At 42.7% G+C, this 14063-nt stretch overlaps 2 protein-coding genes across 2 annotated transcripts; both read right to left on the bottom strand.

Moving 5' to 3' along the window:
* Positions 1 to 611: 611 nt before the first annotated feature.
* On the bottom strand, positions 612 to 2215 carry LOC106821427. The gene has a single exon (XM_014826223.1). The coding sequence runs from the start codon at positions 1968 to 1970 to the stop codon at positions 945 to 947; it is 1026 nt and encodes a 341-aa protein (XP_014681709.1). The 5' UTR covers positions 1971 to 2215; the 3' UTR covers positions 612 to 944.
* Positions 2216 to 5633: 3418 nt separating this feature from the next.
* Positions 5634 to 13614, bottom strand: LOC106821415. The gene is made up of 7 exons (XM_014826203.1): positions 13531 to 13614; positions 13141 to 13238; positions 12083 to 12409; positions 11551 to 11856; positions 8163 to 8384; positions 6379 to 6661; positions 5634 to 6007 (listed from the first exon to the last, which is right to left on the bottom strand). The coding sequence occupies exons 2-7, from the start codon at positions 13226 to 13228 to the stop codon at positions 5743 to 5745; spliced, it is 1491 nt and encodes a 496-aa protein (XP_014681689.1). The 5' UTR covers positions 13229 to 13238; positions 13531 to 13614; the 3' UTR covers positions 5634 to 5742.
* Between the last annotated feature and the right edge of the window lie 449 nt (positions 13615 to 14063).

The following is a 14063-nucleotide window of genomic DNA, read 5'->3' as shown; positions in this document are numbered from 1 at the left end:
AGAGCGATGTAATAGATAGCGTTGCCATAATTAAACGTACTATAGATACTGGGCGCTACTAGATATGAAGTAATATAAATGCAGATAGTGTAACTGGTGAAACTGGCATTGGCGAGTTTGCGTATGAGAGCGAATAAGGGAGTGGCGATAATAGATAAATATATATTGAGCGATAATACCGTGATAGAGAGAGGAAGCGCATGAGAGCGAGAGAGCGAGAGAGCGAGAGAGCGAGAGAGAGATAGAAATAGAGAGAGATAAAGATAGAGAGATGTAATGGATGAGAAAGAGTAGGAAAGAGGGGTGAGAAATAATAAATAAAATTGTTAAAAAAATAGAGAGTGGAAGAACAAAATAAGAAGTTGTGAAAGAGTGTAAAAGGGGAGGTGGGAGGGGGAAAGATGCCGTGGTGTGGATTGGGTGGGTGTGGAGAACCGAAGTACACGAAACGAGGACTTGGTATTACGCAAGTAAATTCAATTGGACGATTGATTAACACTACAATATTACACGCGTCCCGGAAGGATTAATTAGTGAAACAATTACCTGAAGTCACGAAACTGCGTAACATATACAAAAATATACTTGAGAATGAATGAAATTTGCTTCAATATTATATTTCATAATATATTATAATGTTACAAGGATATATGATTGTATGTAAAATCAATAATGTGCTACATTTAATGTATCGACTACGAATAACATAACGTTGTATGACACATTTAAATTGCAATGTCATGACAAGATAATAAATAACTGTAACTCAAACAATGAGATTGTAAATAATAACCACCTGACTGCACATTTCGCATAGATTTTCCTTAAACTTTCATGCACCTATAAATATCCCCAACACACGATCATATTAGCTGACCCAGGCATCTGCAGCTGTCAGCGAACCGAGATGACTGTGTTTCGCATGCGGTTAAATATTGTTCGTTCTAATAAGGACTTCCATGCGGCCTATTGTTAGACAGTTCTAGCATGCCTCCCTGTATAAAGGCAGGTTCCACGTGCTGCTGGTGTTGGGGCGCGCGTGCCGACGACGAATAAGCATTAGAATCGCATCGCGTTAGCAGACCCTTCATGAAGCTGATGTAGGTTATCGCGAGTCGCATCGTGTCGATGCGCGACAGCTTCTTCTTCTCGTAGGAGAACGTCGGCACGAGGTGCTTGAGCGCCGTGAAGGCGTCGTTGACGTAAAACATGCGCTTGCGTTCGCGAACGTTCGCCGCCGTGCGCTGCAGCGGCGTCGACATGCGTCGTCGCTTCGGTTTCGTTTTCCCGCCGCCGCGCAGTGTCGTCGTCTGCCGTTGCTGCGCGGTGCCGAGCGGTGGCGGTGGCATCGAGGTGCCGCCGACGGCCGACGGCTGGCGACGCGTCATCGCGTGATGCGCGATATTATGAGAGGGAATGAGGTTATCGTCGCGGCTGCTGTCTCCCGTCCACCACGCCACCTGGTGCGCTTGCGGCGGCTGCGTCGTACTGCTGTAGGTTGTCGGAGGAAATTGGCCGCGGTCGCCCTCGCTGTATATTTCTGCCATGTAGTCGCCATCTTGTGAGATTTCGCAGTTAGGAACGGCGATTCTGTCTAAACCGCATTCGATTTGCGATACGAGTGGTAGCTGAGCGACATTTTGTTCTCTCGGGCGATCATGATATTCGGCGTTGTCAACGATGGCGTCCTGCGGGGGTTTGTGATGAGCGATATTATTGTCGGTCGTCAGCAGCTCCAGCAGCGAAGCGTCAAAGTTGCTCAGATCCCAGAAGCTGGCATTATCGTCCACCGCCGTCGTCGTCGCTGTTGTTCCTGCCGACGTTGGTGCTGCCGACGACATCGCCGTCGCCGGATATTCCGTGAATGAAGAGGAGTTGCTGCTGACGTTATCGGATCGAGTCGCCACGAGTTCAGGCTCGGTGAAATGCGTAATGTCGCCGGCGTAATACAATTGCGGATGATTCATCATCACGTTCAAGTCGTAGGCTGCTTTGCACGCACTCGGTTATTCACGCTCTCGTATGCTGATTATGAGATCGGTGAAATAAATGACGGAAGCCTAACATATAGTTGGTCCGAGAGCTTCAAGCGCGAATTACTAGCCGTGGCCGCTGTAGGTGCGCTACTATCGGTTGCTTAGAAGATAAATACAATGATCCCCAGGATGTTTCTGCTATAGAGGAATCGCGCGGAGACGTGGCCACGCTACCGATGTCCTCAGTCCACTGATCGGCATTCATCGGGCATCGGGCTATTTATATGGGGCGCTAGATAGTAAAGCAGACGCGACGAAGAGTCTTAGTTATTCTGATGCTCGATAGCTCTCGGGTGGGTATTTAAAAAGCAGTTGTCGCGGCGCGGCCGGAGTCGGCTGTTAGCGACAGGGGTAGTCATCGCTGTGACAATAGCGCGACGCTGGCTTGCCACGCGTCGGCGTTGTCGGCGCGCGAGCAGCAGCCACTAAATTAGCGCGCCATCGTAAAATTACACCGTCGCCTCCCCCCCGTGTGTGCGACACTCGCGACGCTCGCGCACGCGTACTTAATGCGCGCTTACATGCAGACGCATCGTCGGCTGGAAAGACAGGTTAAGCGTCGGTTACGCAACGCTGGCTCGCCCAACGATCACCGCCGCGCACGCACCTATGCGGCGACGGCGCGAGCAGTTTCACAAACATCGTCTGCTGTCGCGCGCGCGCGTGCGCACGTGTCATTGTTTTCATGAATGAAAGCAGACGGGACGACGCGACGCGATGGGCAGAGCGTGAGAGAGACGAACCGCTTACCGTTATTATCACAGGTTTCTTGAGCGAGAGTGAAAACATGGCGGTAATATAGTGGGAAAATAACAGCGTATAAATGCTGCGTTAGTTCGCTCAGCGCATGTAATATAAATTCCCGTTATACAAGTTTGATGATATATAGTTACACGTACTTACCCGTGAGGTTTAGGATCAACCTCGATGTGTACGATTATCACACAACAATTTATGTTACTAATGTTACTATTATGTGAGGGTTGTATTACGTTTTACTCATGTATATCATTCACCTTTTATCAGAAACTTTTTATTCTTGCGTTTCTTTTAAAGGACTATTAAACTACAAACAATAAAGAACGTCGGTTGGCAGTGCCAAATATTGCCCATGTGGTATCACCTAAAATAACGAAAAAACTACTATTTTATCATTATTATCATTATTTTTATTAATATTATTATTGTTTAGATGCGCATAATTGCTAAAATTGGCACGAGATAAATAACTTTTCACAGTCTAATAACAAGTAAATTATATTTGAAGTCAGAGTATCCGTTGTTTGGAGCTTTTCTAAAACAATTAATTAATATTCGCTTCAATGATCAGTCGCTGCTCTGGAATTAGAAACGGGAACCATATGGCATTGCTATACGCACACCGACATACCTATTATCCATCTATCGAAGCTTAACGGCTTTGTCCCGTTTTGTCCGCTTTGTTGTATTAAATAACAGGTCGTACCGTAACGTTTATGTCGCGTTCGAAAGTATAGGGATCGTATTCAAATACATTTGTTTTTCAGCGCACACCGCCTCGTTGAATCGCGTGGCGACGCGTGAAATTATCCCCCGCCTGCAGCCAACAGGCCGTATTAACTACCGCTCTGGAAAACGCATACATTTGCGCACGTGCGTCGGCAGCACGGCGGTCTAGCACCAGCCCACTAGCAAACGCCACACAACAACACGGCTAGATGTGTCTACATATTTGATCCGCCGTCGGGGGGCGAACAGGCGAGGGAGGCGACTGAATAGCGGGTAGGAGGAGATGGCTAGAGGTGGTAAAGCGAGGCGAGAGAGACGCGCAGGTGGGCGGATGGCACGCGTGATGCGCCTCGATGTCACCGGCGAGGTAGTTGTCAACCGATCGTCGGCGACTGTGACCAAGCAAGAAGGTATAGACGACGGCTCGACACTATATAGCGTTACCTGGCCTGTCTAGATAGTAAAAGGAGAAATAGAATATGGATTATACGTGCGATGTGGATAGGGTGGGCGAGTAGGAAAATGGAAGAGAGAGCGCGCAAGAGCGAGAAGGAGGGAGCGAACGAGAGAGAGCGACTGAGAGAGAAAGAGAGAGAGAAAGAGAGAGAAGCGGAGAGAAAATGCGCAAAAGAGACATCTAGAGCGAGAGAAACACATGCTCACGCACACATAAAGACAGAGAGAGACGGCGACATATGGAGAGACAAATAAGCATACAGAGAGTGATAGAGAGAGAAAGGGAAAGAGAGACAAAGACCGCGTGCGCACGAGATAGTGAGGGGGCTAGCGCGGTAGAGCGTAAAATACGAAAGGGAGCGCGAGATCAAAGATTGATAGAGGGAGAGCGAAAGGGATACCTGATCATTAACTAAAACATTATATAATATTGTCGCAGAGAAGAAGTAAGGAATCTGTGTTCAAACATGAATGCTTCTATTTCTATTTCGCCTCACTTTCAACCCAAACTTATTTTTACCCTCGTCTATATAGCTTGTGCGTGGGCGCACGTACACATGCACCCACGCGCACGCGCACGCGCATACCACCGCACACGCAACTTTTATTCTAGTTATATGCTGCGTACTCCCGTGCGTGTGCGTGCAAGTGCGCACGCGCGTGTATCTGCGTGTGGGGGGGGGCGGCATGAGTCAGCGAGGTGCGTCTTAGCGACAGGTCTATGACCGCCGCACCGCGAGTCTTTGTGAGCAACAAGAACAAGCAGCACGCCACGCTGGTGAACGATCAACAACACAAACCCTGCTCCCATCAGAGCAAAGTGCCACCTGTTTTATAGCGCCCAGGTAAGACAACAACGTGTATCGCGCGCCTCAGCTCGCATCGGGAATTCGGCTGCATACAGAATCAGCACATTAGCGTCGGTCGCTTGCTTCAGACGATGCAAACGTGGGCGGTCGGATGGCGTGTAAATATCCAACTAATGAGCAAACGATAGGATCGTACGTACACGTGGTGCGTAACTAACTGTCAGTGCATATTCACGGAGATAAAAGCAACAGATGTGCACTAATTAGCTCGCTAATTACTATTTAATTCATCAAGCTATTGCGGATGCCATCTAGGTCTACTATATAGTGATCTCCCACGTCAGTAACATTTTAGGCGTGCGAAATTTGTATTGTTTACAAATAGGAAACATTTGCGTTATAACGCATATAAGGAAAGTCTTCGCAAAGTAATGAAAAGTAGAACGTAGGTAGAAAGGGAGCCTTAAATAGCACAAAGAGGGAATGGGTGGGCGGGAAGGCAGCGGTAGGAAAAATCATTGTATACGGTACGGAGTATGTGCATGGAATAATATAAGAGCAGTGGAGAAAGACAATGTGAAGAGGGAAAGATATTACAACAACTACAACAACAACAACAACAACAACAACAACAACAACAACAACAACAACAGTAGTAGCAGCAGCAGCAGCAGCAGCTGGGTAAACTGATGCTGCCGCCGTGCCTCTTACCTTATAGTACGCAAGTAGATGTCTGTTGCATAGTTAAATACTATTCCGTGAACATTGTATTTGTCATAATTGAATCAATATTTGTAGTAGTTTAGTGTGAGTTATATTTTACGATCTGTTTATTTTATTAAAGAAATGTTACCAAGCGTCAAACTAAAAAAGACAGATATAGTAGTAATAAATTCACAATTCGCTATGCATAACTAGTGACTATACGCAATATCAACGCGTTTCCTATATGGCTACCACAGAAACATCGCCATGCCATCGTCTGTAGACATAAGACGTAGACAGTCTGCTAGTATGAGAATGTCACGTTTCTCAGAGTCGCAGACGCTGTTGACAACGCGTCTCGTCAGCAGGTCGGCGTCTTCTAGCTGCGCTCTGACGTCACGCGGCGGCGGTGTCGCGAAGACGCCATATTTGTTGATGGTTCTGATGATAAACTCCGGGTGATACGGCACTCGGAAACTCAGCGCTGCTAGACTGCTCAACACGTAGTTGTACCTGCAACCGACGGACAGTTCGTGACAAAATACTTGTCTCTGTATATATATATATATATATATATATCCGCATCTATATATTATCTGGATACAATCTACAATATGTATGGCTAGTACGAAATTTTCAATGTGAAAAAGAATAACATTTCGGTTTATCACGGTTTAAATAAACTGCAACGTACGTCCTAAAGGTTATACAAAAATATATAAAACGTAAATGTACAATAATTATATGCTTAAAGAAGGCCGCAATGTAGCCGCTGCGGAAAGTCCGCGGGGGACATTTGTGCGACACCCGCACTATGGCTCTATTACAAATGTGTTTGTGGGGTCTTTGATACGAGGCGTGGCACCGTGTCGGGCTCAGCGTACCTGTATGTCAACCATTGCTGCCGCGCTTTGTTCGCCTCGGGACAGTGTTGTTTCAGCATTGCCGCCTCGCTCGATATCATCTGCTCGATATTACGGGTTGTGTAGCCGTAGAAACGCGCCTGCCGCCCGTCGTCGTGTGAAACGTGGCCGACGTTGAAAACGTAGTTTACGATTCTGCGGTCCAGTTGGAACGCGAGCTCACCGACAAGATGGCGCATGTTGATAGACGCGCCGTCTGCAATCCGCGGCACCGTCCCTGGATGTCGGGTGGGGACATCTTTACCTGCTGGCATAGGGAATGCAGTTCAAACACGAGGTTAACAGAAACTCTGCTTTGTAATACGTATTTATAAACAATTCACCGCGAAATAATAGCATCAAATAGGTGACATGGAGACTCGCGTGCACACTGTGTGTGTGGTAAAATCGGTGATAATATACTTACAGTAAAGACTCTATCCAGAAAGCATTTGTCAAAGGAACCTTACGTGAGTTTAGGTGGATAGTTTTAATGTTAGATAACGTAGTAGACGTTTACCATGAAAATGTGTGGTGTGCGTATGTGTGCGCGTACGTATATGTGTGTGTGTGTGTGTGTGTGTGTGTGTGTGTGTGTGACACTAAACTCATGATACACTATAAGCTTATCGTATATCATTGTTAATAATAGACCTAACTTCAACCTCATTCATCCTAATAACCTCAACCACAATCACCTATTATCATTATTAGAACATGGTTCTTTCCACACACACACACACACACACACACACACACACACACACACACACACACACACACACACACACACACACACACACACCTTATATGATTATATAACTATAATATTTATATATAATATATTATAGATATATATGGTGAACTGTATATTCTACCTGACTTTCAGCGAATTTGCAAGGAGTATTCCTTTCACATTAAATATTCCTGGCAGTTAGACAGAACTGGTTAGTGACATATATGTGTATTTCCAATCACAATAGCGCTATAATACGTTTACCAGGATAATAATTTGCAGTGCAATTCGTCGGCACTAGATATTACCGCGCTCAGTGGCATCTCTCCCTATTTAGTGTAAAGTTCTTTGAGTTTCACAGCACTGTTAGTTTCTTTTCGGCATGTGGGCGCGAATTAATTTTACATTTCATTAATATAATGACAGCAATGCTTAGAATACAATACCTGTGTAAAACGTCTGCTTTAGTAACACGTTTACTACAATCTTCTGTAACTACATGGTCTCATTACATGAAATGAATGTCGCGTACCCTTCACCGGAGTGGACGTGTACTTAGGGATCCCCCAATGTCAGAGAGGCCTCTTAGGTGGGCGTCGGAAGAGGCATAGAGATTCTGTGCATCTGGGAAAAAATAAATAAACCTGATCAATAACATAACGAAGAATATCAACTATATCTGACGTCTGCGCATTTCGAAAATACGATATCTTCAGATGTTTTTACATTTGAAACTTGATTGAAACGAGATTAATAACGCGCCCGCCAACCACAACCGCACAGTCGCCTAACCGCCTACGTAGGCGCGCGTCATAACGACATCGCTCAGCATATATTTATATATATGATCGGGCATATATATATATAATATATATATATATATATATATATATATATATTATAAGCAGTATGTATTCATCATGTATACTCCTGATATTTTTTTTATATATTTTATATGGGTCTTATAAATTATTCCTCGGTAGGTTTAGCCTCACTGGTTATAATTTATACTCTGGAAGAATTTTTGTACCTTGCAGTCTCCACGTAGTAATTAAGGCTTTTAATTCTGCGTCTCTGTTTTCGAGTTGAATCAATCGTCGTTTTAAGTTTGCATTTTCTGACACGAGTTGCTGCTTGCTTTCGACGTTTCGATGCGCGCCGTTGACAGTTTTTGTTTTGTTCTCATCTTTTCGCTCATCACGCGTAGCTATGCGTATCTGTTGAATAGTCTCGCCAGTTGACTCCAAGTCAGCTGCGCATAATGTAGACCAATGGTCATCGGAGGACATATCTGCGGTGGGTTACACTCGCTGAGCGCCTGCATTGGCATAACCATAACAACGGCCAACGGCAATCATCACAATGACCGAAGGATAGATAATCTTTACACGCTGTCACCGTAACCGATGGCTACAAGCAAGGAATACACAAACAGAGCCATGACACACATAGAAAGAAAGACAGAAATAGAGTTTTACTGTGCCTGGTGTATCCAAGTAATTTGCAATATATTGTTTTACTATTGAAAAAGTAGTGTGAACTTTACCAGATAATTATTTGTAGTAGTTGCGATAGGGTGATATAATATATCGGCATAGAGAGTCGATGATAGCAGTACAATGAATTTATAGGTAACGTTTTTAGGGTTTTAAGGTGAATCGTTTTAGATAACAATCGGTTTGTCGTCTTTACATGACATACTATATTATAGGCGCGTTATGTACAGAGTATGGTAACGAAATAAACGGCAAAGACAAACTCTTGAGTGTTGGCCTAACTATCAACATTGCGGTTTTACCTAACCCATTTTTATATATTCATTGCGGTACTCTATCTATATATTGTCCCATTCGTGGTATCAGAAGTAGATAATAGGGAATTCCCTATTATCTATTTCTGGTGGTATATATATCGAATATATCGATATAATTTGTGATAATTTTGTAGCAACATTTTAAAAGTATGCATCTGCCCGTATATATTAATAATCATTACCGGTATACCAAACGTGGACAATGAATTTATAAGTAACGTTTTTAGGGTTTTAAGGTAAATCGTTTTAGATAACAATCGGTTTGTCGTTTTTACATGACATGCTTTATTAGGCGCTTTATGTACAGAGTATGGTTCCGAAATAAATGACAAAGACAAACCCCAATTAGGCGTTGGCCTATCTACAACATTACCTAACCTATTCTACTTAAATATGCATAGCGGTATCCTATCCATATATCGTCACAGTATTATCAGCTTTTGAAAATAAAAATGAAATTGCCGTGGAAACCATTATGCGAAAGCCTGCCAAAAGAGGGCGCCACTGCCATATTTTCAACAGAGCATAATATAATAATAATATAAATCACCTGATACAACAGGCCTGAATAAGCATTTTATAGATTAGGTAGAAATTACCCAAGAATAGGCAGAAATTACCGAAATATACTAAAAAAATATATATCAGAGAGTTTTGGCGGAGTGGCCATTTACAGGAGAAGACAAATCCCCCTTTTTATACTTTATAGAAAGTCATAGGGGATTCACCTTGCGTACACAATGCAGATTAGTGCACTTTAGTGGCGAATATTACCACTAAAAATGTCAGAATAATGCCTTTTCGAAAGTCTAAATAGTGCGGGAAACTATTGGCGGATGGCTACTGTTGTCTGCCTCCTAGAGAGCGAGTATATGCACAGACAGGCATCTCTGACTCTGAGTAACCTCTAGGAGTAGAGAAGGAGTAGTAGAGAGGGAGTGAGTGAGATGTCGAGAGAGAAACCCAATTTAATATTCCCTCCCATAAGCCTAATTCCAATGTGCCTCGAAATAATAAAAACGGAATGATTAATATAATTTACCTTACATTTACGTTTTCTAGAGCTGAATACTTGAGACAGGCAAGCGTTGATCGGCGTGTTAGCATGCATGTCGCCTTAATAATATAATATATAAATAATATAACAATATAACTATATAACTATATAAGTATATAACTATATAACTAATAATAGCCTATATAAATCAAATCCGGTTTTACCGCTGGCGTTTGCTATTGTTTTTCCCAAAGCACATTAGCCATTTTAGCGTACAATTAAAAAATCTTTAATTGAAACAAAGAAAAAAAGAAAAAAATCTGCTAATTGAATGTCAATAATATTCATGCTATGTTAATGATGTGTTCGCGATATTTTTATGACATGTTATTGTTAATTAATTAGAGTAAGGAGAGGGAGAAGCAGATCAGTGAACATAGAGAACAACCAAAATTAAGGAAAGAGTTGGAGGAAGACCAATCGGCAGAGTGAAAGTAAAGGAGACAGAGGAGATAGTGGAGTGATGGCGGGAAAGGTAGGCTGTATGGAAGTAACAATCGAGGTTGTAAAGATGAATGTAAAGATAATGCATCACTAATGGTTTGGCTATTATTTTGTATATTTACTCTAAATCGCTGTTATCCAGAGCAGCTTAAAAACACTCTGTCTCTTTTAATTGTCAACAGAAAACCGGAATACGCCGAATATCAGAGTACGTAGCCAGCTAGTATGTCAGTGCAATTGCGTACGCGGTGTGCGTAAGTGCGGTAGCAAGTGCATCCGTGCTTGTGAGTTGTGCAGCAACAAAATTCGAAATTGAAAACGAAATTAAAATGAAATGTCAATGTAAGCGAAACAAAATTTAAATAAAATGAAAAACGAAAATGGAAACGAACGTAAAATGAACTTTTAAGGAGGTATTTGCGCGATATGATACTCGACAGGACGCAAAAATACACATGAATACATTTTTAAAATGACTTGTTTGTTTCTTTATTTAAGTTTACCTATAACTACACGCCATATACTACGGAAACAATATCATCTCAACACATATTATATATACATACTAACTATACATCTGCACTTCGCTCTCGCTTCATGTAGCAGCGAAAATGCAATTCTGGTAGTCATATATTCTTAGGAACACTAATGTAGGAGAACGCGTTACAAAATGATATCATTGTAGAAAATTGGGAATGTACTTATGTAACCTAGTATCTACATCGAACACACTCTTAATTATATACACCATATTAGACGATCGTGATTGTCGTGTAGCACCGCATAAGATATAGTACCAACATTAGGCCTATATCACATAATATGTCTAACAGCAACTAATGACTTTTCCCAATGAAATTGTCAGTTATATTCTACGTATTCCTGTTATTATTGTAGGCAATATATGAACATGCATAGACTATTTATGTTTCTATATAATAAATTGTTGGTGAAACAAAGTATTCGCCAACAACAAATTTTAACCACGCCAGCCTGATCCTGAGCTGCGGTATGAACTACCACCGTATCCCCCAAGTCCCCGACCGTAACTACTATATCCTCCCAATCCTCCACCGTAACCACCGTATCCTCCAAGTCCCCTACCGTAACTACTATATCCTCCCAATCCTCCACCGTAACCACCGTATCCACCCAATCCTCCACCGTAGCTTCCATATCCTCCTAAGTTGCCGCCCCTGTAAACCGTGTTGCCATATAGTCCCCTGCCCGCCCCGTAAGAAGACACGCCAAGTCTTCCCGGATATCCAGTTCGCTGGTAGGTCGGCTGTACGGCGACAACCTCGGTGTCTGCATCCGTGCTGTTCGTGATCGTCTGTACTCTTGGATACCCAGCACCAGTGGATTGCACTCCAGAAACGTAATTAACAGGTTGGTATGTACGCGACGCATCTGAAATTGCAAACCGATCCACGTTGATGCACGTCATGTACGTCACGTTGTTTTCTAACCACGAGATCAGTACAAATTCACTAAAATTGAATCGTCGTTGGGGTACGTGCTACGTCCAAGAAGTTTGGTGCGGCTTGTATAAGAGAACTCGTGCACGAAACCGCTAATTTTTGGCGTTGATATATTGTTTAGCATTCAAAACATTGTACAATACAGTGTAACTTACATGGATAGCTGCCATAGTTGCCATAGCTACCGTAGCCGCCTAAGCCTCCATAGCCGCCATAACCGCCTAGGCCTCCGTAGCCGCCATAACCGCCTAGGCCTCCGTAGCTGCTATAACTGCCATAACCGCCTAATCCTCCGTAACCACCGTAGCCTCCGTAACCGCCATAGCCGCCATAACCGCCTAGACCGCCATATCCACTGCTATAGGAGGAGTAACCTCCGTAGCCTCCGTAGCCACCAAGTCCTCCGTATAGGGAACCATAGCGGCCTCCATACCCTCCATAGCGGCCTCCAAATCCTCGGTTCCTACGACCCCCGTAAGACCCTGCGAATATAAGAACATAGGACGTTCACATCCGTAATTCAAGAAAATCGGCATATGCATGGTTAGTTAAAATATTACGACTTCTCGTTAAACATTTTCTTGTTTTTCGCCCCGACTTTTTGTAAGCGATATATATCTGTATTTTCTCTGTTCACGGTTGCTATATCCTTTGAGCTTTATATTATATATATATATATATATAAATAATATATATATATTATCAAGGAGTAGATAAAGGAACCCCCCCTCCGGGAACGCCGTCAGGAGTAGATAAAGGGTTCCCTTTATCTACTCCTGATATATAATATATATATATATATATATATATATATATATATATATATATCGTTAGGACGAATTCTATCAGGGAATCGCAACAACAAAAGGTATTATTATTTTGTAATTGCATATTAGTGCTTGCAGAATTGCTTGTATTTTCTAATTATGTATAACTTCGTATGTGTGTTCAATCTGTTTATTGGTCGGTTATTGCTCGCATGGATTTGTATAGATTTAATATTCTAGCTATTTTGCAGAGTTTAGACCGTTTTTGACTACAATCTATATTTGTGATTACACTATAATTTTTATGAAAATTTGTCTGCTAAGCCTCATCCAATAAATTAACCCCATCGTCAACGTCGTCGTCGTTAATGCCGTTCCTAATTCGACTACAATCACTATTTTTTACATTGCTGCCCTCGATATCGTAGCTACGCCAATAAACTTACTTCTACCAGAACTTCTACTTCTGAATCCACGTGCCGAGACGATGGCTAACAGCGACAGCAGTAGCAGAAGAACCGTTGTTAATCTCATTTTGAATAGCCTATAATATGAGAGTAGAACATTAGTATTAATAAGAATATAATATAGAACAGTGCACACACGTCTTCACGCGAATTATTTATTATGTCTTTACATATCTGTTGCGTTCAAATAAAAACTAGTCTCGCATATTCACACCCTTACACACTAGCATCCATACAATCTCTACGCGCGCACACAGATATATAAGCAATTAATATAATATTCATCGCACGCATTCGTATTCACCTATGAATCTAATAATGTACCACGTATTTCTTCACTTCAATAAGAAGTATATCATAAGAACTAACCTTTTAGTCCTGTCTTGGTACGGATGGTGTGGAATCGACCTATTGCAATCTACCTCTCCGGGGGAACCTACGTTATCCCCAATTGCCTCTTGTTATATAAGGCACCGGGTGATCACATGTTACACTACGTCACGAACCATTGTTGCCATAATGGAGAGGCGTTGTAGTTTCTACTGGCCCTGAGACCGAGACCAGGAGGCTAGTAATGTCACGGCCACTCCTTTCCCATCGCGTCTCCGCGGTTGCATCGTGAGCAACGTGACTCGTTCTATACGCGTTTAGAATCACAATTAGGCGCGTTCACACACAAGAAAAACCGCGATGCTAATCGCGATGAAATACCGAGATAATTGTGTCGTTGTTCACACAGGCGAACAATCGCGCTAATAGTGAGTATTATTGCGTTCACACTTGTAATAATCTCGGTATTTCGATCGCGATGCAAAAACCGGGATTTGCATCCCGCTTATTCGCGCCAGTGTGAACGCGCCTAATAACTGATGTATGAAGTCGCTTTATGCATTCATACATGT

Source organism: Priapulus caudatus, unplaced genomic scaffold, assembly GCF_000485595.1.
Source record: "Priapulus caudatus unplaced genomic scaffold, Priapulus_caudatus-5.0.1 Scaffold72, whole genome shotgun sequence".
Taxonomy (NCBI): Eukaryota; Metazoa; Priapulida; class Priapulimorpha; order Priapulimorphida; family Priapulidae; genus Priapulus; species Priapulus caudatus.
The sequence above is the reverse complement of the archived record's forward strand: the minus strand, read 5'-3'. Positions and strand labels throughout refer to the sequence as shown.